Here is a 26,603-nt window from a genome sequence, read left to right on the forward strand (position 1 = left end):
GCTTAATCCCTTCCTTCTCTTCCTATGGCACCTTGTTATGCACTCCCTTGTGTAATCCTTTGTGATTCTCTTTTCTTGTGTGTGCCTTGTGCTCCTTGAGGATGAGGTCCATGGCTTATATTTCATTTGTACGCCCCAGTGCTGAACACATAGTAGGTTTTTAATAAAGACTGACTGAATGAATAAATAGGAGTTGGGGGAGGGACACAAATCAGCTCCTCTACATGCAGAGATTTTGACTAAGAGTTTGTGTTTGTCATTGCAGACGGAAGGGACCAGGCTGCAAAAGGATCTCCGCACCTACCTGGCATCTGTCAAAGGTAAGGTAGGACTTTCCATGGGTGCATTTTCCTTGACCAGAGCAAGGGGCAGGGTTTTCCATGACCATCTCTATAGCCTGTATCTTGGGAATGACTGGGGCCCAGGTGTCTTCTCTGATTTTTTCTGTTGGATGGATGAGGGGACTTGGGCACCTTGGTTTAGGTATATTTGGCTCAGGTCAGAGTTATTTTTAATGCTGATGCTAATCTGAGAGGACAGCCTGAAAGCGATGGCATACTAGGAATTGCCTCCAGGTTTGTATTTATATTGGATCCCCTAAGAATTATCAGCCAGAGTGTACAAATGAACATGCATTTGACAGGCTGGGGCCTGAAGGATCCTGGTTAGGCAGCCCTGTCTGATCTTTATTCCATTTTGGTGGGAACCACGACTAGGGCTGGTTGCAACTAGAAGCCAGGGCCTCTGATAGGTGGGATCAGAAGGAATCTGAGGAAGTGGGAAAAGGTTTGGGGTTGGTGGGCAGGAAGGGAAGGAAGAGCCCTTGATTCTTCCCCCTTCTGCCTATGGATTCTGCATTGAGCTCTTCTATGTCCCTTTCAGCAATGCATGAAGCCTCTAAGAAGCTAACGGAGTGTCTGCAAGAGGTGTATGAACCAGACTGGCCCGGGAGAGAGGAGACAAACAAAATAGCGGAAGTAAGATTGTGGTCTGGGGCTGGGAGCAGGGGAGTGGAGACCAGGGGAGAAAGGAAATGATTTTTAAAAATGGTGATTGACAGTCAGGAAGAGTCTAGCCTGGCAGGAAGATGGAGTTATAGGGGCTCAGTCATCTTGGTCAGAGAGAGAGACATATCTGGCCATGTCTTTATTCCCCTATCAGTCAGTGGAAGCATATTTATTCCCACACTTCCCTTCCGCTGACTGAAGTGTATGTCTTCTTTCCTCTGAAAGGTTGGGGAAGGAAGAGCAAATTAAAAATAAAAAGTAAAACCTGGTCAAGAATGAAATGTGGTAAGAACATTGGACTGGAAGTCCAGAGATCTCAGTTCTAGGTCTGCCCCACTCCAGTAATTTGCTGTGTGACTGTGGGCAAGTCATTGTACTGCTTTGCCTCAGTTTCCTCATTTGTTAAATAAGAGGCTTAGACTAGATGGTCTTTGAGGTCTCTTTTAATATAATTCTTTGGTGGTAGTGGAATTTGCTATAATTTAAAATGTGTAGATTTGGAACCTCAGCTTTATCAGCTTCCTCGCTGTAAAGTGAGAGTGTTCCATGATTTCTTGGGTCCCTTTCAGCACTGATTCTATGTGTATAAGTATGTAATTTTAAATGCCTAAGAATATAAAATAAGGGAATTGGACTCAATGGTCTACAAGAGTCTAGCTCTAAATAAAATTCAGACTTGATTGAATGCAAATGTTATCTAAAACCAGTGAGGCCTTCCTATTTCATAAGCTTAGAAATCACCCCCATGGTTGATTCCCTTTAGCCAATCATAAGCCCGTACCATCTCTTCCTAAATGTGGGAATTGTTTTCAGAGGAATCAGTGATGCTTTTGTTTTATTCCAACTGCCAACTTGACGTTACAATTTTAAACTCTTGTCAGGTCCAATTCTTGATGTTAACTTGGACGTTACTGGTCCAATGTCTGGCTTTGGATCCCAGGGTCCTTCAGAGCAGTTAGAATGTTTGTTCATTAGGGATCTTTGCACTTTTATGTTACCAGGTCTAATTTGCTTTTGTTGCTATTGTTACTGCTAGTTTTAACTAAAACTTTTATTGAAATCTCATGCCTGTGAGATGAAGACTCTCCCCCTTCCCCAATGAAATCTCTCTGTTACATTTAATTCAACCTTAGAAATATTTCTCTATTAGATTGCAAGGTCCTTGAGGGAACACTTCAGTGTTATTCATCTTTGTTTATCCCTCAGATCCTAACACATGCTTCAACTTAACCTCTGTGTTTGAAAAAGTCTATGATTTCACCAGCATCTATATTCCTTCTATTGTAGATTTTAGCCCTGTATATCTTAGTCGATGTCATCTTTATGATTAGCTGTAGTTAGAAAATAGCATCATTTGATGGCCAGCTCTCCACACTCAGACTGGTCCTTGGATGGCAGACAGCTAGCTCCTCACTGGGCCCGTATTTGAAGCCTTTCCAGCTTGGTTGGATCTGGACAATCTTGTTTATAATCTTCAAGAGTCCAGACCCATCTCCATCACATGATGAGCCTTTGGAGGACTTTAGTGACGAATTTGTACATAACAAGATTGTAATAAATATCTGTTAAATTGATGGGACCTCAGTAAGGGCAACTTAAGTCGGTGAAAAAAAGAGGCAGTAGAGAGTGGTGAAAATAAACTGAAAGGAGAAAAATTAGGAGAAGAAATACTTCAGGACTATAGATTTAGAGCTGGAAGGAGACCTTAGATCCCTTTTTGTCCAAACCTTTCAATTTAAAAATGAAGAAATTGAGATCAAGGGATGTGAAATGACTTGTCCAAAGTCACAGAAGTAGTAAGCATTAGAGGTAGGATTTGAGCCCAGGGCCGCATACTTGGCTGTTATATTTTTTTCCTTTGCTTACCATGCCTCCTAAAATCAAGACTATTTAATATCTGACCTTAAAAGCCACAAGAAATGATACAACATAATCTGAGTGAACAGTAATAGTAGATGTAATTGATTTAAGGTTTGTCAAGGGCTTTCCATATACTGTTTCACCTGATCCTCACAACAATACTGGGAGATAGGTACCATTAGTCCCATCTTATAGGTGAGAAAACTGAGTCTCAGAGACATTAAGTAACTTGCCCCAAGGTCACAGGTCAGATGTAAGATTTGAACCCAGTCTCTCCTGCCTCAAAATCCAGTCTTTCCATTGCACTGTGTTGCTTTTCTAACTGTGGCCCATCTTGCTAGGTTATTCCTTAGTTATGACCCTGAGGAAAATCCATATGACCTCTTATAAAAGACATGTTTTCTATATAGGGAAAAAAAAAGAAAAGTCAGAGGAATTTGGGCTGTTGGAAGACTTTTCTTTAAGGTAGACTAAATATGAACTTGGAGAAGGCAAGAGGGCAGACTGGCTGACCCAGCAGCATGAGAGGCCTCAAGGGCTGATTCCTCATTCACTGAAGGCATTTAGAGGCAGAGAAAGGGAAACCACAGAGAAGAAAATACAAGCCAAGGGATCAGAGCTAGGGAGATGGGGTGGGGCTGTGAGGCTGAGTAAAGAGGGAAAGGGGAGTGGAGCACATGGTGTGTCTGGTCAACTTCCTATTAAGAGGGGGAGCTGTTGTCACAAAACATCCCTTCTTTGATCTACCTCCATGGACAGAAGAGTCAAACCTGGATGGAGGGTGAAGAAGGGTGGTTAGAGGGGTCACCAGCAAGTCTCACGCCTGAAATCCTGCCATAGGAAATTCATTTCTAATTTAGGTCTTGAAGGGTTTTCCAGCTTCAGGAATCCTTGACTATACTTGCAGATACCTTGACAGAGACAGAAAAGTGGCAGATGAAAGCCAGGCTCTGGGGCAATAAAACACACGAGGTGGGATCCTGGGACTGTGGAACATCATTAAAATCAGGATATAGGTACTGCTAGGGGAAGCTAGAGAGTGACAGAGAATCTTTATAATTTTGTGGCTTTCTCCCCTCCTTTTTCCCCACCTCTCAGCTGCATTGTCTAACCACCAAAAGCAAATGCTGCTCTTAAACCAATGAGAGAGTATGGTCAGAGCATGGTACATGATACCCTGCAACCAGTGGGAAAGCTAAACATGGAGGCTGCATGCTTACACAACGCAGAGTTGGGGATGGAACAGCCCCTCTCTTGGTTAGCCAGAGAAAGCTTTCCAGAAAAGCTGGAATTTCTGGAGCTATCAGTTGAGGGGATAAGATTGAGGAGACTGTTGCCTTCAAAGATCTTGTCCTGCCAAAGCTCTTGCCACTTAGCGGTTTCTGGGTTGGCAGTCATCGTGAAGATGACCTGTTAGAGGAATATGTGTAGTGCCTAGTATGGCTAGTTCTGGGCTTGGAGAGATCTAGAGACTTGGGTTCTAGTCCTGATTCTGCCACTGACTTGATGTGTGACCTTGGTCAAGTCACCTAACTTGTATGACCTTCAGTTTTCTCACTTTCTAAAAAGGAGAGACGCTTGGGAGAGCAACTGGGAGAGGATTTAAGATAAAAAATATAAAAGCAAAAATCACTGTGAAAATGACTATGATGATTATAATATTTACCTCTCAAAGGTCTTGTTTTCTTTCTCCAGACTGGAACTTATCTTCTCCATCTTCCCAAAGAGTATTCATTCTTCAAGTGCCATCTCCTTTGTGATGTCTTCCCTGATTAGTCTAGTCCACACTCACCTCTCCATTCTCTGAACTCATTAGAGTATTCTACTTCTAGCCTAAATCATACACAGATCAACCCTTGAATATAAGTAAAGTCAACAAGCATTTATTAAGCACGTGCTGTGTTCCTGGGACTATGTCCTCTGCAGAAGGCACTAACCTGAGAGAAGGAAGTTCTGAGGTCCATTTTCTTTTAAAAATAAATTTTTTATTGACGTCTTTGTTTTTATGTCACCAAATTTCCTCCCTTTGATTCCTTCCCCCTCCTCAGATGAGCCAGCCTATATAACAAAGAAATTTTTTAAAAAGAAAAAGAGGAAAAAAAAATCAGTAAAAGCAGTCAGTGTATGGGAAAAAAATCTAATAATATAGGCAACATTATCTGTGATCCATTTTCTTTCATTTTAAAGTTTTATTTTAAATATTTATTTTTATTTAAATAAAATATTTTAAACAAATTTTTATTGATGTCTTTTGTTTTTTACATCACCAAAAATTTCCCCAGTATTATTCTCCCTCCTGATCCCAGAGAGCTTTCCCATATAATATTTTTTAAAGAAAAATAAAAAAAGAAAAAGAAAAGAAAAACCCCAGCAAATATCAGTATATCAAAAAAGCCTCAAAATGTATGCAATGTACCACACACATGGACTTCCTACCCCTGCAAAGGGATGTTATAGGGATTTCTTCTCAAAGCTCTTTTTTCTAGCTATTCCTGTTCTTTGTAATTTTGTTAATGTTTACTTTTTTTGGGAGGTTCTTTCAACTTGCGTTGTTATAGTCATTTTGTTTTCAGTCTTTCCCCTGCTCACAGAAGTCTACCCCTTTTGGACCTTAGTTTGTTCATCTGTAAAATAAGTGATCTCCCCTTACCTATCCCACCTAGGCCCACAGGGATTAGTAAGTATACTAATTGCTTATATGTGTATATTTTTCAAATCACTTTTAACTAATTATAATAAAAATAATTTAAAAAATGTATTTACATACCATAAGTGATTCTCATGACTGAGGTGGTAGTGGGAAGCTGGCAATGTGTATATTGTGACCATTTCAGTGTATATATGCCTATTACAGAACAATGACCTGCTGTGGATGGATTATCATCAGAAACTGGTGGACCAGGCGCTTCTGACCATGGACACATATCTAGGCCAGTTTCCTGACATCAAAGTAAGAAGCCCACCTTGATCTGAAATTGCTGTTGCTTCTGGAGGCTGGGGTAGGGAGACTGGGAAAAGGAAAAACAAAATAACTTTACAGTAGGTAATCTCATTGGCCCACGGAGGTTGCCTTTCCTCCAACTTGAAAACATGAAGCCTGAAAGGGCCCCTTTTTGCCTCTTTCCACCACTAGATGGAGGTTGCCAGGTGCTATATGGGGCTCTGTGTTTCAGATGCGCTTAGGTTCCTGATAACTTAGCTGAAAAAGGAAGGAAGGAACATGTGGTTTATGGTATTTTGAGGGGGGGCAGGGTGGGACAAGGATAGTCCAAATGAGAAAGTTGGTTCTCCTTCTTTAATTAGTATCATGGCCTTGGAGGGGGGTGGGGGATCAGAGTATTTTGGGAAACTATGGCAGAGCAACTCTGAGAATTAAAAGAGCTGGGCTTGAATGGGAGAAGAGACAGGGAGCCTGGTACCACTCACTACCTTTAGCCTGGGATTGAAAATTAGCTCAGGCCAAAGATCTGAAGGAAATAAAACGAGGTGGACCAGGAAGAATTCTAATCAAATTGTAAATATGTACTTTAGCTTAAGTTGTCTTCCTTTCTACCCTTCTCTAACATCCATTTTCCTTACCTCCTCATTTTTCTTCTTTCTCTTTTTTTCAACTTTGTTTTCTTTCTTCTCTTTTTTCTTTCCCTCTTTTGTGCTCTCTTGCTTTCTTCTTTCTCTGCTCTTCTCTCTTCTCACTCTTTTGCTTTTTTCTTTTCCTTTCTTTTCTATTTTCCTACCTTTTTTTCCTCTGCTTTTCCTCTCTTTTCTTTTCTCCCCTTATTTCTTCTCTTCCCTCCGTCCCTCCCTTCCTTTTCTCTTTTCCCCTCCTCCTTCCCTCATTTTCTTTCTTCTCTTTTCCTTCTTTCTGCTCCTTTTTCCCTTCTTCCTTTTCCATCTTTTTTCTCTCCTTTTTTTTCTCTTTTCCCCTTCTCTTTCTTCCTTCCTTTTCTCCCTCTTTCCTCTCTAATCACTCTTTTTTTTCTTTCTCTTCTCTGTTCTCTTATGTGCTCTCTCTTTTCTTTTCTCTTTCTTCCCTCCCTCCAAATTCCATCATCATTTTTGGTTATGAATGAGCCAGGCTTACACATAGATATGTGTTCTCTGTCTTCAGGGAACTCATCTTCTTGGATGGTCAAGATTATCACATGCAGACATACTTATAACAGCCATGAGGCAGAAATTATTTAAACAATGAGGCCAGTACATTCACATCAAGTTTCATATCCCTTGCAAGCTTCTAAAAGTATCAGTGCATTGAGTGATGCAAGGGGCCTAGGGGAAGTTAGGAGTTTGTGTAGAGACATCACCATCATTCATTCAGTTAGGCTAGAAGGACTTCCTGGAAGAAGGGCAGTTTTAAGAATTGTTTGGTCTTGTTGCTATGGGTTTTTAAGTATATGCCTTTTTCAATGGGTTGTGCCCGGGTTTTTCAGTTTGGGAGTAGTAGAGGGTCAGTGTCCTGATATACTTTGAGAATGAAAAGTATTGGAGATTTGAACTCAGCTGGCTTTCTGGGCTTTTGGTTTTTATCTTCATTTGAGAGGGAGAGAGAGAGAGAGAGAGAGAGAGAGAGAGAGGAGAGAGAGAGAGAGAGAGAGAGAGAGAGAGAGAGAATGTGTGTGTGTGTGTGTGTGTGTGTGTGTTGTGTGTGTGTGTGTGTGTATTGGGAATTGAAACAGGAAATGGAGGTGCTATCTCAGAGAAAAACCTATTAACTAGTTTGGAGAGTAGATTGGATTCTCTGCAGGGTGAGTGGGGGTGAGGGTGGAGATGAGGAGTAAAGGTAGTGTTCATTCATCTCACCCCCATATTCTAGTATTGGCTTCCTTAGTGTAATCAGTATAGTTGAAGTGATTATGTTAGCACAGACCTTATTTCTTTGAATGTCTATTCTACACCATTGGCTATCTCTGTACATATATTTTTTTAACATTAAATTACATCTTTTTAATTAAGAAAAATTTATTTTCTCTCCTTCCAACTTTTCCTTATTAGAAAACAACAATAACAACAAAACACTTATAAAAAATATGCAAGCCAAAAAAGAAAATCCCAAATTGGCTATATCCAAAAATGTGTGTCTCACTTACACTTTGATTCCATTATCTCTCTTTCTGTCAGTTTCTCTCTGTCTCTGTCTCCCTTTGTCACTTACACTTCCCTGAATTCTTGCATTATCTCTCTCAGTGGGTAGGCCTAATATGGGTTCCTTAGACCTTTAAGTGACTATGTCTGAGCCCAGCCTTCACCTTAGCCTCAGACTCTAGAAATGATTCAAGTTATTAGAGCTATATCAGCCTATGTTGGCTAACTATTGGGATCATGATAATTCAGGGGATCATGAATTCTCTTATTATAAAGGCTGAGCCATTCTAAGAGTGCCTGAGCATCTCTGGAGACCCTGCTTTGTTTGTGTTAATTAGTTTAGTGATTATAGCATGGACTTCATATGGTCAAGTTCATGGAACATATTCCCTTTCAGTCTTACTCCCTCCCCCCCCCCCCCCCAAGTCCTGGCTCAAAGTGCTTACTTCACAAAGATTTGTGAGTGAAGTGGGCTAATATGCCTCAAGTTTGGGATGACCCAGCTATACTTCCTACTAAATGGTCCCAGTGGCCCAGCCCTTCTCTGGAGCTTCTGATACCTCAAACCTAAGAGAGAGACACAGGCTGTACTTCTTAGAGGCCTTGGCACTAGTAAGCACTGGAGCCCAGGTAGTATCCCTTTTGGAGGAAAATGGGGAGGATTCCCATTCTGCAAAACTCGCCTATCTTGTACCTTTACACTGACCTCTGGTTCACTGGATCTGTCACTGGGACAGATCCAGTGGGGTGATCCTAGAATGACACTTTGCCAGGATTCACCCAGAGTCCAGGAATGCTCCCATGGAAGTGGAGGTAGGATAGCTATCTTTATAAGAAAATCTGGTCACCCAAATCTCAGGCTTGGGGGTGGATGGAATGACCTTTTGGCAAACTTGTGATTTAAACAACTGGCTTGCAAAACCTCCCCCAGAATTCAGCCATTCAATGATTGCAAGTTTTTACTGAGTACCTGCTATATATTGTATTGAACACTAGGAGTGATACAAGAGGACAAGACATTCCTGTAGCCTACCCTCAAGGATCTTATGAAGAAGGTTGCAGAGACAAATCATAGATAAATGAAACGAGAATGATACTCTATGTGTATGTGTGTGTCTTTCCACACACATATGTATGTGTGTATATTTTTATATATACATTTGCATGCATATATATATATATATATATATATATGTGTGTGTGTGTGTGTGTATTTGTAGGTGTTAAGTTGGGTGTTAGAGGCACTCAGTGAAATAGGAATTTATTCAAAGAAGTGAGATCTGTGAATTAGTCATCAGAGGAGTCTTCATGAAGAGGTGGGTGGGAGTTGTATGAGTCAGTCAGTAAACATTTATTAAATGCCTACTATGTGCCAGGCGCTGTACTAAGTGCTGGTGGTTCAAAGAAGGGCAAAAATAATCCATGTCCTAAAGGAGCTCACATTCTAATTGGGGAGACCACACATAAACAACCACGTACATTGAAACCATAGGCAGTGTAAGTGGAAGATGATCTCAGAGTGAAGGAAGTGGAGAGATGAGGGAGAGAGCCTGGAGACTGGAAAGGCCTCCTCTAGCAGGTAGGATCTGAGCTAGATCTTGAAGGAAGCCAAGGAGGTCGAGTCAGAAGGGAGGAGGGAGACCATTCCAGACATGGGGTATGGCCAGTGAAAAAACAGGGATTCAGGTGGTAGAGTCCTGCAAAATGGGTAGGTTTTAGATAGGTGAAGAGGAAGAGTATCCCACAAGCCTGGGAAACACAAGTAAAGGCACTGAGGTGGGCATGCATTCCCATTTGTGGGAGAACATGATGGGAAGAGGTCTGATTGCTCTTTCCCTGCCCCATCCTAGTAGTGATAACACATTTGTCATCCTTGTAGAGCATAAACCTTAAGGAAGAAGGTTGATGGGCTTTTAGTATAGAACTGTAGACTTCCTTGCCCACAGAATCATGTCCTTTAGAACTAGCTGGTGTCACGGAGGCTACAAGGTTCTTTTGTGATTCCCTGCTAAATTTTTCTTTTCTCTCACTTTGTATTCCCTCCACAGTCTCGAATTGCTAAGCGTGGGAGGAAGTTGGTGGACTATGACAGTGCCCGCCATCATTATGAGTCTCTTCAGACTGCCAAAAAGAAGGATGAAGCCAAAATTGCCAAGGTATAAGTCAAGGGGGTTGGGAGTGTGGGTGTAGTTGGAGGTGGGACAAGGTGGGGGACCAGTGGGTATTGACAAGTTGAGGTACAGGACCTCCTTCCCCTCCTGTAACTAATGAAGTAACCCAGAAAGAGAAGTGTATTATTTTCTGTAACAAGTGGAAGAAGATTAATGGACTTGCCCCAAGGTTTTCTGGGCCCTGTGATGAGAGGGGAAGTGCTGATTTAGCCTCCTCAAAAGAAGTCTTTCCTTCTCTATTAAATCTTAATCCAATTGTAGTAGCTTTCTGAACTTTTCCAAAATGTTTTCATATCCTCCCTCATTTGATTCTCAATACAAGCCAGTTCAGTAGATGGGGCAGGTATTTTTATCCCCGTTTTAAAGGTGAAGAAAATAAGGTCCTGAGAGGACGTGATATGCCCCAAGCCTGCCAGCTTCTGAGTGGCAGAGGTGGGTTTAGAATCTGGGTCTCCTAACCCACTAGTCTCTGAGAAATTTGGACATTTTAATCTTGTGCTGGGTTAAGAGTAAATTGTGCCCTAGCTCCCCAGCCCTGATGGTGGGGGGCTCTGTCCCTCCTCCCCTCCCCCATGCTTCTTATCCTTCTCTCTCTCAGCATCTTCTCCCATTCCATTTTTGGGAGAATGCCCAGCTTGACTCCTGATTCACCATCCCCTTGATCCCCTCCTCTGAAGTGACTTTCCTGAATAAGAACAGTGACCCAGGGCTCTAGTTTCACTGAACCAGATGCCACCCCTCCCTTGCACCCCTGGGCATTGGCCCATGGTGCCCTGCCCTATGTCCTGAGAGAAATTCTGTCTTGGTGATTTGATACTGCCCTTTATGGAACTCTGAACTGACCCCCTCCTCTGGACTGGGCAGACCTGTGGAAGTCAGCAATGGGAACTTTCTCCTATGAGCTCCTATGGGAGCTTTGCTGGAGGCAAAGCTTCACTCAGTAACTTGTTCCCTCCCTCAGCGCTAGGGTGGACCCCGGTTCTCCCCCACTATTAACAGCTCTTTTGTTTGGCTTTGTCTAGCTGGAGTTCTTCATGACCCCTCCCCACGCCAAGGTCTTAATCGTCCACTAAGCTGGGCATCTGGAGGACTCTGCTCACTGAGCGGCTGCCTCCTCTGTTTGGCTGGGGATTCAGGGTGGCCAGTAGAGATAACTGTCTATAACTGCATTGTGTTTGGATCTGTGTGTCTAAAATCCATGTTTCTGTCTCTTTTTTCTCTCTCCCTCACCCTGTTGTTTTTTCTCCCTCTCCTTTTTTTTTGCCTTGACCTTGCTTCCCACCATGTCCCATTCCCCCATGCCCTCCACTCTCCTTACTCTACCCTGACCCCTCAGCCTGTCTCGCTGCTTGAGAAAGCTGCCCCCCAGTGGTGCCAAGGGAAACTGCAGGCTCATCTCGTAGCTCAAACTAACCTGCTCCGAAATCAGGTGATGGCTTCCTAACCTTGCTTGAATTGCCTTCTGGCTGCCCTTCCCCTGTCTTTCTCTGTAAGGCCCTATATCTCTAGCTCTTGCTTTCTCTGTCCTGCTCTCCTCAAACAGACACCTTAGGGCCCTGGAGGCTGTGATTTCATCTGTCTCCCTTCCTCTGAGACACTCCCAGAGTCAGGTTAGGAAACTTGCCCTACATCACACAGTCACTCAGAGGCCAGACTTTTTGACTCCCAGGCTCTTCCCAGGGCACAATTCTCCCTGCTAACCTCGGCCTGTTAAAAAAAATGTTCTCAATACTAAACTGAGACAATTGGCTTACCATTAGAGCCTGCTTGTCTCTGTCCCCTCAACCTGGCAATCCTGATTCCATGGGTGGTTTCCTGCTCTACCCTCTCCTTCCCTAAAATCTCAGTCATCCCTGCCCCATAGGTCCCTTCCAACTTTTAAGTGTCTGTGATTCAAGGACTCTGAGTCAATTTGGGGAATCTACAGAGATTGACAGGTGAACTTTCAAATAAGCATTTATTGAATACCACTTGTGTGCTCAGTCCTATACTAAGTGCTTGAGGGCTTGGGTTGGGGGGAATAGATAGAGAAAGAGAAGAGAAAAGTTCTTGCCCCAGTGAGCTTTTTTGCAGATGCAAGGCTAATCAATGTCAAATGAGTAGAGAATAGTGCACCATCCCTTGTGAGGTTGTGTGTGGGGTTTAGAGTGGAAGTGCTGTAGGAGTTCAGAGAAATTAAAATCAGTTTGCTCTGAGGCAGTGTTGGAAGGCTGTCAAGAGAAGGAGCACCTGGGCAAGACCATAAAAGTTGGAGAGACTTTGAATAAGCTGGCCTGACCAAAAGCTTTCAGAAGTGAGCAGAGCACAAAAATCCTTTGAATCTCAGAGTATTGGCAGAGGTTTTTCTTGCCAAGTCCCTGTTCCTCTTCCATGACCTACACTGTCTCTTGGTTACTTACTCCTAGATATTTAAAAAAAAAATCCTTGAAGCAAAGAGACATCATTAACAGATTGCCTCAACCATCGATTTAACTATTTCACCCGGATTGCTCACTTGGTAATTTAGCATTTAGCATTGCTGAGAACCCTGAAATATCGGAACAGGGCAGTATTTTCCTGGAATGAATTCACTCACGCAACCCCTTCTTCTAGTCAAATGGCCAAGTTTACTGTAACGCCAGTAGGGCAGGTCAAGGTCTTAGGGAACTAATGAGGATGAAGTCGATGCTTATATACAAAAGCTATAGTGAAAGAATCTAAGGTTGGGTTAAGGAGTGGTAAGTAGTCTAAGTTGGGCCAGGTGCTATGGTGAAAGGAATGTCAAGTGGGCTAATTAGGTAACCTGGGTTGCTTCCAGAGACTTGGACTTTTTCCTTTCTGGGTCCAGGTCCTATCACCCCATCATTACTACATTCCCAGTTTTATAGTAGATCTGATGTTATTGCTACTCTGTTATAAAAATTCAGGGAAAGCTCTGCCTGGGGGTGGGGTTGGGTGGGAGTAGAATAGTAAAATAAAGAAAGAGAGGAAAAAAAGAAAGTAAAGGAAGAAGATTTTTCATTTGATCCACTGTCTGGTTTTTCCATTCTGTCTGCTGCCTGATTTTTTAATCCTCCTGAAAAAATTAATGAATACTTGTTAGGAATAGTGATCAGGTCTCATTGCTTGGCTGCTTTTATACTTGGGGCTCAAGAATCAGGGCTGATTTTCATGGATCTCCTGATGTACTAGTGAGAGACAACTCTAAGGGAACTGGGTACTTAAGCCCTGGGAATGGAGGTCAAAGAATGCTGTAGCCAGACATCATCATCTCTTTTCTGTGCCGATTATGGTACAGCTTGGTCTGGAGACAGGGGAATGAACAAAATGACAGTACTGGGCAGTGACTTGCTTAGGTGGGCCATTCTAACTCATTCTCTGCTTATGACTCCATCAGTGCATGTCATTTGGGAATAGGAGGGAGGGGAAGTGGTGAGGGGCAGTCTCATTGGCTGAATCAACTCAAGGAACTCCCAGAGAATTCCTTGGGGCTGGAGGAGCAATCACTGTTGACACAAGGCCAGATTTTTTTTTTAAGTTTTCCTGAAACGCATCTGGCCAGTGGCCAGGCCTTCCTAGCATAACCTGCGGCAAAGGATTCTTGGGTAGAGTCAACCAAGAGGTGGGTCTTAGCTATATCCTTAGGGTAGAGGCTGGGGAGGAGTGTTTCTGACCTCTTTTCATTGCTGTATTGCTGCTATCAGGGATGATGGGTATTGTTGGACTGGGGTCCTCTAGCTTGTTTTACCCTATTACTCACCCTTGGCATAAAGTCTTGGCCAGAGCTGAGGGAGCAAGTGACCCCAGTAAAAACTCCAAAAAACTGCATACGTACACACACTTGCATGTACTTACTTATGTCTTGTTACAGATGTTATGCTTCTCTGCCAAGTTGGCTGTCCTATTTGGATCTGTTTTTTATTTAACCAGAACAGATTTCCCACCCCCAGTCTGTGTCTGGAGTCCAGATAACCTTTGTAATTAACCCTTCTGTGTCTGGTTGCCTGAAACTAGAAATTTCAGAAACCCAGAGCCATCAGGCAATTCCTGTATTTTTTGAAACAACCTGACCCTTAGGTTGGTCCAGAGGAAATCTGACTTCCTTTGAGGAAACTCTTGAGTTTGTTGAACTCAGATTCCCTCACCATCTAGTTGGCATCCACTGGGAATTGATACGGGGTACTTATGCAGAGACTCTGACCTCATGCTAACTCTGATGGCCCTTTCCCTCAAAGCCCAACCTTTGGTCCCCTCTTCCCTTGGTTGGAAAGCTAGAACTTCAGAAGGCCTTCCAGCTCAATTTCTTAGAAGGGATCACCAGGCAGTGCTGAGAAGCTTGTGGGAACTGAAGCCTTTTGGTTTCAGAATGCTGTTTGGGGTGAGAGTGCCCACCATTTATTCATTCAACAAATATTCACTGAGGGACTAAATGCAAGGCCCTCTGCTAGGTATTATGGGAGAGAGACCAAAATGTTTGTGTTATGATCAGTTGCCCAAATAATAATGTGCTTTAAGAGTTCAGAAAAAAGTGGAAGATCCGTGTGGGCTTACATGGTAAGGGGAAGGTTTCATGGAGGAGAGAAGATAATAATAACTCTCATTTATGGGTTAGGGAGTAGAGTCTAATCACTAGACTTATGATTTCACTAATGTGCAGTACCACCTCTGTAATTTAGAGTTTTAGAGATTAGTTTAAAGCACTCAGAGGTTAGGAGTCACCTGGCCACTCTGTTTGAGGGGCAGAACTGGAATCCAGGTCTTTGGGGCCCAAAGACCAGGTTCTCTAGCCCCATAATTGCTGGATTATGAAGGATAGATGGGTTTTAGTTAGGCAGAAAGGAATTGTGGGAGAGGGCAGTATCCTAGGGATGGGAAGGAGTGTTTCTTTCCTGGTCCTGAAGGTTTGCTGAAATGCTAATGGGAAGACTGACATGGCATGACATCTTAGGTGGATGGCACTAGTGACTCTGTAGAAGATGCACTGTGGACCTTTTGGGTGTTTTTGAGGCAAGAGCCACTGTGGGCTGGGTTCCCAAGAATCACAAGTTTAGAAACATATTTGCCTCCCAGCTCCACTTGAGTGTGTGTGTGTGTGCCTGAGGGAGGAAAGAAAGTAGGAAGGCTGGATTTTCTTCTTGGGTGGGGCACAGCAGATTACTGTGTGATGACTCAGAGAAACCGAATCCCTGAGTCACCCTTACCCAGTGAGCTCATAGCCTTTTCCCTCCTGTCAGGAAGTGAGTGACTCATTCTCTCACCTGGTTTGTTTACAGGAGAAAGGTCTTAGCTTGCTACACTTGGTGATTGAGGGCAAAGGGAGGAAAGTGGGGCTGGGAGGGCTTGGCTGGTTACAGGACTGTGTTTCCTATTGGAGTAGCCGTTCTCCTAGAAGGAGATTGCTTCATTTGGATACGCTGCTCAAGGTCACTGAAAAAAACGTGCCTTACGGTTCTCACGTACCCTTTCCCAATGTCCCTTTTTGAACTTAAGTAATGGTGGCATTAAGCCCACAGCTTGTATGTGAGTCAGTAGGATAGGTGCAGAATGATGTCTTTGAAGTGGAGTGAGGGTGGCTTGGGGAGCAGTTTGGGCATCTTGGGATGTCTAGTTGAGGCACTCAGGAATAGGCTTCATGAGCCCTTCTTTAGGAATATTGAAGAAGGGATTCCTATTCAAAGGAGTGGGACACATATGGTCTTTGTTATAGTCACTTGTAACTCAGAGATTTAATGATTCTGAGATCTGGGTTGCTGATTAAGTTGCCCTCCTCACCTTCCCTCATAATACCTTACTATCTAGGTTCTCTTAACTACCCCTACCCATCAGCTCTGTCTTCATCACAGGTATGGTATAAATGTAACTTTTGTAACTTTCCCCCATGCCTGAAACTTATTCAGCTGCTTGCATTGATTTTGAGTGCTTGACTAACATCAAGTTTGACTGACTAGGAGTTAATAAATATTTATTTATTTTTTGAACAGTATTTTATTTTCCCCAATTACATGTAAAGACAATTTTTAACATTCACTTTTTATAAAATTTTGAATTCCAAATTTTTTCCCTTCCCTTTCCCCTCCCTAAGATGGTAGGCAATATAGGTTGTATTAGTCATGTTGTGAAAGAAGAAACAGTTTGCAGAAAAATTACAATTAAAAAAGGGAAAAAATAAAGAAAATGAAAATAGTCTGCGTCGATCTGCATTCAGACTCCATAGTTCTTTCTCTGGATGTGGATAGCATTTTCCATTATGAGACTTTTGGAATTGTCCTGGATCATTTAATAAGTATCTATGTAATAAGCACCTCCTGTGTACCAGTTATTGTGCTAAGAGTGGGGGATGCAAAGAAAGGTTAAAAAACAAACCCCCAGAACCCCAGTCCTTGAGAGCCAGTGAACCTACCTAGAGTCAGGAGATGGAGTGTCCTATGGGAGGAATAGCCAGAAGGCCACTATCATTGGATGGTAGAGTATGTGGAGGAGTATAAGGTGTAAGAAGACTGGAATGATAGGAAGGGGCCATGTTATGAAGGGCGCTAATAGCCACACAGAGGAGTGAGGAAAGGGGAATGGAAGGTTCCAAAGAGGGGGGTAACAGGAAGGGAGCCTAGACCAAAGATTAGGCTGGAAATCCGAAACATGAAGCCAAGGAGATGGAATATCGGTACTTGGTAGAGAGAGGGAATCAGATCAGTCCTTACATATAGGCTTGGCTCTGAGAAATCATAGCTTCTCTGGCTTTACCCAGGGCACTTCCCTTTACCAAAGAAAAAGAGTATTTTATTTTAAAGTGGTAGGAGAATTTTAAAAAATAAAAAAAGTTCACTTTTATGGTACTTAATGTCTTTACAGAAAGCTTTCCTCACAATAAACCTTTGAGGTAGATAATTACAGTGTTATATCCATTTTACAGATGAGGAAACTGAGGCTCAGAAGCCTTAAGTGACTTGTCTGTGGTCACATAGTAACTAATGGAAGCCAGCACTCCAACCCAGATCTCTTGACCAACAGTCCACTGTCTCTCAGCATGAAAATGGACTCCTGAATTTCGTGCTGCTGCCTGTCTTGAAAGCAGGGTTATTCTTTCTCTGGGGTTTCTGCACTTGACTGTGGGGAACGTGACAATAAATTTGGAGTCTAGAGATGATATGAAAAGGCAGGGTAGTGTGGTAGAAAGAACAACCAAACCTCGAAGCCAGGTATGGAAATTCTGGTACCTCCTGCCTCCCCATCCCTGCAACTTAACTCTGTGACCTTGGGCGAGAGTCTTAACCAGGGGTGGGGAACCTATGGCCTCGAGGCCACATGTGGCCCTCTAGGTCCTTATGTGCAGCCCTTTGGCTGAATCTAAACTTCACAGAACAAATCTGTTCCCTACCCCTGGTCTTAACCTTTCTAGGCCTCGGATGCATCTTATGTAGATTGTGGTTAATATCTGAAGTTGGGGCTGAATCCAGTGATCTCTGGATGGCCCTTCCTGATCTTTCCATAGACCTTAACCATGATTCTATATGGTTTTCTTCCCAAGATGACAGTAACTTCCCTGTGCCTTTGTTCCATTTTCTCTGTCATTTCTGAGGCCTCAGCCTTCTTGGCTAATGATATTCAAGGACCCAGCATGGACTGGGGGTGGGAGTAGGGCTTTCCAGAGTCCTGGTTTGGCCAGTGCTAACATAAACCATAAGATTTCTCTCCCCCATTTACTTGTGCACCTGGATGGAAGAAAGAACATGGCTGGGAACAGAGCCTTTCATCCCACACTCAGATGAGGTTGAAACTGCTAATACCCCTGGGAGAGCTAATGGTGATTGAAGTGGACAGTTGGACCACAGGAGTATAGGATTCAGAACTGGAAGAGGTCTTGGAGATCATTTAGTCCAACCTTCTCATTTTACAGATAAAGAAACTGAGTCTTAGAAAGGTTAAGTGAGTTTCTCCAGGTCACATAGTATCAGAGCTGGGATATGAATAATAGCTAATAACTAGCATTTATATATTACTTTAAGGTTTGCAAATAGTTTTACAACTATTACAAATTACAATATTTACAATATTTTACATGGGCACCTAGGTAGCCCAGTGGCTAGAGCGCCATGCCTGGAGTCAGGGAGACGCATCTTCCTGAGTTCAAATCTGACCTCAGTCACTTAGTAGCTTAACCCTGTTTGCCTCAGTTTCCTCATCTGTAAAATGAGCTGGAGAAGGAAATGGCAAACTACCCCATTATCTTTGCCAAGAAAATCCCAAATGGGGTCACAAAGAGTCAGACATGACTGCAAACGACTGAACACACACACACACACTCTATCATTTTATCCTCACAACAATCTTGGGACATAGGTGCCATAGTTATACCCATTTTACAGTTGAGGAAACTGAGGCAGACTAAAGCGAGATGTCTTACCCAAGGTCACATAGCTATTAAGTGTGTGAGGTCACATTTGAACTCAGATCTCCTGACTCCAGGTCCAGGGCTATCCACTGTATCACCTAGTTATTTCCGTAAACTCAGGTACATAGCAGTCTAGTGGTGGACGACTGCAAATACTGAAGAGCACCCTGGTCCTTGCTCTCAGATTTTATAATCTAATGCCCAACTTGAAATCAATATAAACATGTACATGTAACTAGATCAGTACATTAAGCATCAGTGATCTTGTCACCTTGGAAACGCCTTTCCCCAATGCAGATCTCAATCTGTAACTTAGGTAGTTGTACTAGGTTCAGAGAGGTTAATTGTCTTCAGATGGTCACCCAACTAAATGTGAGAAGTGAGACCTATGCCCAGGGCTTCCCGACTCTAGGCCCAGTGATTTTTGGACTTTTCCCCACTGCCTCTGATATGTGTATGAATACAATAAAAGTATTTTGGAAGGCTTATATTTGTGTTTGGATGAGGTTAATGGGGGAGGAAGAGGAAGCGAGTAAAAGGCCATGTGGAGGCTCCCCCTGCCATTAACTTGACTGCTTTGCCAAGGGGTCAGGGGCTGGTTTTAAGTGTGACACTATGATCTCTTTTCCTCTAGTGGATCTCTAGCCTTAGGCTTCTGACCCTGTAGAGATTCAGGCTCATGGGAACTTATGTAGTGGAACTTAGTCCAAGATGTGGTGTAACCTTGCTGACTATCATAGTGTCTTCCTTCCAACAAAACTAGGTCTTGGAAATAATAATTATATTAGCTGGCATTTGTATAGTGCTTTAAGGTTTGCCGAGTGTTTAATACGTTATCTCATTTGATCCTCACAACAACTGTGTTGTGAGTGCTGATTCTACAGATAAAGAAACTGAGACTGGGAGAACGTAAGTGACTTGACCAGGGTCACACTGCTAGCATGCACTTGAGGTGGGATTCAAACTCCAGTTTTCCTGATGTCTGCTGTGCTAATATCCTCCTTAGCCAGTATTTGTCATTTATATCTCTGTGGGAATTATTTGTTTTGGGGTTTCTTCTCCCTAGGGGATTTACGTACTAAGTCTTATCTCTGAATTGGAATGAAAGGTTTCTTTCCCTAAGGAAGGAACTTCAGGGAGGAGGGGAAGTTATGTTGGGGGTAGCCACACGTTCCTTCTGGTTGTTGACGTGGGAGTTGTTTGGCTGATCTCTGAGGTCTCTTCCAACTTTCCAGATTTTATGGTTCTAGAAAGCTTGGAATGAATGATGTTAACTCTGAGCTCTCACTTCCTTCTATTCCCAGAGGGTGGGTGTGGGTTTGGGGAACAAAGAAAGCCCCACTCCTGCCAGCCAGGAGGGAGACAGGAGGAAAAATCCAGTGAGGGTGAGTTAGATAAAGTGTTAGACCTAGAATGGATTGGGTCTCTAGGTGAATGTTGAGTGAGGGTCATAGGAGCAAAGATTTAGACTTGGAAGGGACCTCAGAGGTCTCCAATGCCTCCACTTTATAGATGATGAAACTGAGGCCAAGAGAGGTTGTAAATGATGCAACTGGGATTTGAAACCAAAGTCTTGGACTCTCAATTTAGTGCCCAGTCTACCATGCCATGCCTCCTGACCAAGGAAATATTTTAAATAGAGCTTGCCCCTAATTCCTGAGAAGTGTCCTTAAGGAAGCAACGTTGTAGAGAAAGAGCTCCATTTGTCCCTGAATGCTTAAGAAAGTGTCCGGGGAAAGGGGTTGAAGCCATCAACAGGCAAAATTGTAGGGATTTGGTAGGTGGTGTAATATGACCATGTCCTCTGTGGTGTGGGCCCCTACTCTCAACTTGGGGATGTCTGACCCTGGGGATAGTTGAGCAATGGGCACCTTCTAGTGCGGTCACCTCTTTTTGAGAAAGTCTTTCTTTTAGTGACTGGGGCGTTCTTGGACCTTGAGACTAATTTGGGTTTTGAATGGAAAGATCAGAGTGGTGGAGGGAGAGCCCGAGCCTGAGGATCTGGGGTAGAATGGTGGGGGGATCATCAGTCAGATTAGGAAATTAACATGTCCTCTCTCTGTCCAGGCTGAGGAGGAGCTCATCAAAGCTCAGAAGGTATTTGAGGAGATGAATGTTGACTTGCAGGAAGAGTTACCATCTCTGTGGAATAGGTGAGTGGGCCTAAGGCTAGAAACTCCTGTTGTCGTGAAACGGATATGGATCTTCACTCTTGGGAGGCCCTCAGTCTATTGGGGAAATCTAGTCCACGCCCTTGTTCTGTGAGAAAGGACAAATTGGTATTTGGCTTTATGACAAGAAAATAATCTTATCCAGAAATCCTATAGCTGCAAACACAATTGGAGCATTCTTCCCAAGGTCAATGTCTAGTCAATGTTCTTCTACTTTCCTTCTCCCACCACACCCAGAGATAGATATATATAAGAATTGGTGATAGGCAAAAGGAATTTTTTGTCTTTTTCCTTAGAAGGGGAAACTGAGGTCCAGATGAGTTGAATGGTCTACTTGAAGCCACACATTGTACTAAAAGAAATAGCCTGGTTCGTAGTCAGTTGTCCTTTGGTTGGGCTGTTAGGCAGAGAGTGGGAACTGTATGTTGAGGGGTCTTTGCAGAAGAAATGTAGCAGGGACCTAGCCTGAGCCCTTTCTAGGTGATTTCCTTGGACCCTGGCCTTCACCTGACCATCTGTCCTTTCTACTCACTTCAGCCGTGTTGGTTTCTATGTCAACACATTCCAGAGCATCGCTGGCCTGGAGGAGAATTTCCACAAGGAGATGAGCAAGGTAAACAAGCCCCTTCTCTTTGTGGCCTGGTCACCCCACCTCTGAGGTCTCGCTCCAGGAACCTCTGAGATACTTGGCATCGCTAGGCATTATGGGACATTATCCAGCAGTTTTGTGATGTAGTGGATAGAGTTCTGGGCCTTGGGTCAGGAAGACTTATCTTCCCTCGTTTAAATCTGTCTTCAGACACTTATTAGCAAGTCATTTAACCCTGTTTTCCTCAGTTTCCTCATCTGTCAGATGAGCTGGAGGAGGAAATGGCAACCTGTTCCCATATTTTTGCCAAGAAAACCCCAAATGGGGTCCTGAAGAGTTGGAAAAGACTGAAGATGACTGGACAGCAACATGGGACAGGGGAAACTGAATTCTGAAGCAAGAGGTCCTGGGTTCTGCTGCTTACTACCTATGTGACCTAAACTCGGTCACCTCTCTGGGCCTCAGCTTCTTATGTGTAAAATGAAGGGATTGAACTAGAAGCCTGTGATCCTCTTGTCCCCACTTCCCCCTTCAGATCTCTGTGAATATTGGGAGTGGTTCAGTGGTCAGTTTACTCCTGGTGCTCCACTGGAGAATCTTTTCTCTCTCCACCTCCCCACCTACAAGTTAGTGAACAGAGTCCTTCTCCCATGCCTTCCCTTACCCTTCCTGTGGTGATACCTTTCACTAATGCTACCTGTCCTGCCTCCCTACACTCCATTGTGTATTTGCTGCCTCTGGTTGGGAAAGGATCTGACCTGCTGAGTTGTTAGCTAATTATGGGCTCAAGGTGTTCCCTCTCCAAGATATTTGTATTTTAAGGGCAGATTCTTGGAAACCGAAAAGTCTTAAGGGCCAAAGGAACGAATCTCTTCATCCAAGGTTAGCCCTGGGGATGTGTGTCTGTGGTCTGAAGCCAATGAGGGAATGGCTTTTCTACAAACCTTCTGTGTTTTCTATCAGCATTTCAAGGTAGTCTCACCCCTTCTTCCTCCCAGCCATGTAGGGAAGGTCATAGAGAGGAAACAGAAGATAAATAAGCCAGGAAAAGGGATAACGACTGTAATAAAGGGGAGGGGGAAAGGGAAGGGAATAAGTTTTTATTGAAAACTTCATTGTGTCAGGCATTGGGCTAAACACTTTACAAATATTATCTCATTTTAGCTTTATAACATAGTGGAAGGTAGACAGAGGTTAAATGACTTGATCAGGGTCACCCAGCTGGTAAGTGCTTGAGGCTAGATTTGAACTCAGGTCTTCTCAACTCCAGGCCCAGGGCCTTATCCACTCTGCCCCTGGGGGTGTATAGGACTGCCTTGTGTGACTAGACCTCAAGGAGTCCAGAGAGTGAAAGTGAGTAGAAGAAATTGCCTTGTTGCCTATGTTTGCCTGTCCTAAAAGACCTCATTTGGACTGATAACAGCTAGACCTGTGTTAATTCGGACCAAATCTGCAAATCTGTCTGTACAGGACAGATGGGATGACTCTGGCATACTGTTCTACTCTATTGTATGCCATTCAGTATTTACAAAGTGTGAAATATTTGATTTCAGGTAGTGGATAGAGTGCTATCTATATTCCTGGAAGGAGTTTCCACAGTGGGAGTTCCTGAATGAAATTATATCTTCCTCTTATATTTATGTATCTACAACATCCTCAGCATAGATACATTTCATGCTATGCTGGGTTATGCTGGGTGTTGGGGGAATTTAAAGAGCATTGTTCTGAGTGTTGGGAATATAAAGACAGAGATCTTGGGGGACCCAGCCTTGTGGATGGGAGGTCAGGGAGAGAGGAGGAATAAGTTAAGTGTGGAAACAAGGGCAGGTCAGGATGGTGCTGCAGGTAGCTGCCCTTAGCTTTAGCACATGGGTTCCTAAGAAGTCTCAGAACCTGGATTGTACCTGCACTCCTGGACACACCACCTCATCCACTCCATTCATCAGCCCTCCTTTCTCTCTACAGCTGAACCAAAACCTGAATGATGTGCTGGTGAGCCTGGAGAAGCAGCATGGCAGCAATACATTCACTGTCAAGGCCCAGCCAAGGTCAGCCCCATACCCTCTCTATGGGGCTACAATCTTCCTGTCCGCATAACAACCCTCTCGTGTTCCTTGGTGGGGAGGCACTAAACGAGGAGAAAGCCTTGGCTTGGCCAGCTGAGGATATTCACAAAGGAAGGGCAGGCTTGCTCATGCTGATGTAGCTGGGGCAGGGCTGGGGGGTTGGGGAGGGGAAAGAGGAATGGGGAGGGAGATTAGCTCTAACTACATCCTTGTATCATGTGCAGGCCAGTGCGAGATGGGAGTGAGGATTTTAATACAGATCCCCATTTTTTTCCTGCAAACAAGTAAAAAGTGTAGGTTTGGAGCAAGCGCAGACAGGAAAACAGAAAGAACAATGAACTGGGCATCATGAGACCTAGGTTCTCACTAGTGTTGACTTGGCACAGAATAGTTATATCAATCTTGAGCAAATCACTTCTCTTTAGTTTTCTCATCTACAAAATAAAGGAGGTTCTACTAGATCAGGGGCTCTTAACATGGGGTGCATGAACTTTTAAAAAATGCTATAACTATAGTTCCATATAATTGGTTTCCTTTTATAATCCTACATATTTTATTTTATGCCTTTAAGGGTATTTTTCTGAGGAGGGTTAGCCAGATTCCTAGAGGGGTCGATCACACACACACACACACACACACACACACACACACACACACACAATGTAGAACCCTGTCCCTTAAATCCTATAAAGCTGATTCTAGGCTGGCATATCCAGGGAATCAAGTCCAAAGCTAGATGATTCTTAACCCCTGTGCTTCTTCCCACTACCTGAATCTTGGTATAGTAAACTGTGAGTCAGTGCAAGGTCCATCTCATCTGTGAGCAGAGTAGAGAGAATTCTGGCGTCAGAGGCAAGAGACCTGGCTTCACTACGTTCTAGCTGGACAACTCAGCCAGTGACCATTCCTCTGGCCCTTGATTTTTCCGCACTGAAATGAATCTAATAATACTTGTACTACCTGCCTCACAGGTTGTTGTGTGGCCCAAGTGAGACAATGGAAGTCAGAGTGCTTTGTGAAATAAAAGGCACCCTACAGATGTGAAGTTATTGCTATTATTGGTAAAACTCCAAGCCAGCTGAGCAGGAATGTTTGCCAAGCCTGTTCACTCAGTGGTGTGCCAGTGAATTCTAGATGCATCAGTCTTGCTTTCAGCTCAGTCCCTGGGCTGATGCTGCTCCCCTCCCCCATTCCTGTAAATCCTGTTCACATAAATAATGTTTAGCCCAGTAGGAATTTCAGAATCTAGATTTTTATCCCAAATGTTTCTTGTGACAAGATTAGGGGACAAAGAGGGGGCTTGGCAAATTTCCCTTTGTCTAGAGGTCTATAGGAACAAGAGCTGTACTTGGGGTTTCCACTCCTTAGGGACCATGGAAGTATGTATGAATTCGTATTATGTGTATTTTTATGTGTGAGTGTGTATGTGTGTGTGTGTGTGTGTGTGTGTGTGAGAGAGAGAGAGAGAGAGAGAGTATGTATATGCACAGATGATAGGATAAGGCCCATAGGGTGCCCTGATAGGAATTCAGTGTCACTGGGGAAAGAAATAAAGAGGATCCCTCTGTCTCTGGTCTTGAGGAGCTAATGTCCTGACAGGGAAGACAACCATAACATCCATCTCTACCATGCGAGCCTATCTCATCCCAATGTAGTCATATGAGTGACATGCAAGGAACATGGTTGACCAGGTACCATGATGTGTAGGCTGGGGAATGGTTTGTGTTAAAGCAGGGCTCATTTCTTAGAGGAGAGGGTCCTCCTTTTTTTATGGAGAGGGAAGAAATGAGGTTTAACAGCCTCCAGGGAAATAATTTCTTGAATCTGGGACTGCCTTCAGAAAAGGATTAGAAGTTGGAAAGGGTAAAATTAGATTAGAGGCAAAAGACTGAGTCATTGTCATGTCCCAGTGAGGCTAAGAGCGAACCCTATCATTTCAGAGAGGCAGTATGGTGTGGGGGGAAACACAGTGGTCCAGGTGTCAAAAGCTCTGAGTTTGAATCACATCTCTTCTACTTGCTAGTTTTGTGAACTTTGGCAGGTCATTTAGATTCTCTCTGCCTCCATTTCTTCGTCTGTAAAATGGGAACCAACTGTACTTGAGCTATGTATCTCGCAGGGTAGTTAGTTTAAAATTATGTAAGTATGAACTTTTAGCATTATTCTTACACTGTTTATCTGTTCCCCCTCTTCAGTTCTACAAATATTTATCAACTACCTACTATGTGTAAGATATTTCATACCAGTGGGGATGAGGTATAATATGTCTTTTTGGGGATGGGAGAGATGCACATGCAACCTAACTTTGATGGGAGTGGGTTGGAAACTGAAGTTGATGAGGTCAAAAAGCATTCACTAGGCAACTTTTCTAGTCTGGCAGATTTTAGGAACTGATTCACCCCTTAAACTGCATTATACATATATACCCTAACCATCCTTCCTTCTCTTCGCCCCTCAAAGTCACTATCATCTTTAATTATCATCCTGCTGAACTCAAAATAGCAAAGAAGAGAGAGAAAAATCCAGGACATCTTGGTTATGTGTTAAATTAAACTTTTTTCCTTGTTAGATAATTGTGACTTGGCAGACAGAGTCTCATTTGGAAGTTGGGAGACCAGAGTTCTAGTCTCAGCTCTGATGTGGGTTTCTTGTGTGGCTTTGGATAAATCACTTCCCTATGCTGGGTCTCACCTTCCCAATCTTTTAGGTGGACAGAATCACCTGTATCTTTAACGCTTGAGGAATGTAGACAAAAGTGAAATGCTGAACCCAGGAGCATCCTGGAGGGGCTGTAAAGAGAATCTGGCTAAGTGAGAAGATTCTTGCTAGGCCCTGTGTTCCGCTCATCGAAGGGAAGAGCTTTGCCTGGTTTGGTTTTGGGGGCCCCTTTTAAGAAGTGTATGTATTTTGGTGTTACGCTAGGGATGGGGAGAAAGGAAGACAGATGACTTTTATTTTTCCCTCCTATAATAAAAGCCATTTGCATCCGGTCCCCCACAGAAAGAAAACTAAACTGTTCTCCAGACTTCGGAGAAAGAAGAGCAGGTACCAGTATACCAAGAGCTGCATTGTGTGGGGGCCCTCGGGGCTCATAAAAACAAATGTGTGGCCTCCCATGATAACCTGGGTGTGCGGAGGGGAGGCGTGTGTTCCCTTGGGATCTAGAGCAGGCCCCGTGCATGTCCTGATGTCCTCAGCCTGGGAAGGGGGAGGATGGACAGAACTAACCCAATAACCTGCCTTGGTGTGTGTAATGCTGTTTATACTCTTTGCCCTCTTTGGTATAGGG

At 43.5% G+C, this 26,603-nt stretch overlaps 1 protein-coding gene across 1 annotated transcript in view; it reads left to right on the forward strand.

Moving 5' to 3' along the window:
• BIN1 (bridging integrator 1) overlaps positions 1–26,603 on the forward strand; it is a 137,471-nt gene that overhangs the window by 85,946 nt on the left and 24,922 nt on the right. The window contains 8 exon segments of the mRNA XM_020967200.2: positions 266–320; positions 883–977; positions 5,722–5,817; positions 9,998–10,105; positions 11,457–11,549; positions 20,556–20,641; positions 21,197–21,272; positions 23,214–23,296. Of these exon segments, the coding sequence (XP_020822859.1) occupies positions 266–320; positions 883–977; positions 5,722–5,817; positions 9,998–10,105; positions 11,457–11,549; positions 20,556–20,641; positions 21,197–21,272; positions 23,214–23,296 (692 nt within the window).

This window comes from Phascolarctos cinereus, unplaced genomic scaffold (genome assembly GCF_003287225.1).
Source record: "Phascolarctos cinereus isolate Bilbo 61053 unplaced genomic scaffold, phaCin_HiC Scaffold_726;HRSCAF=1367, whole genome shotgun sequence".
In the NCBI taxonomy this organism is placed as follows: domain Eukaryota; kingdom Metazoa; phylum Chordata; class Mammalia; order Diprotodontia; family Phascolarctidae; genus Phascolarctos; species Phascolarctos cinereus.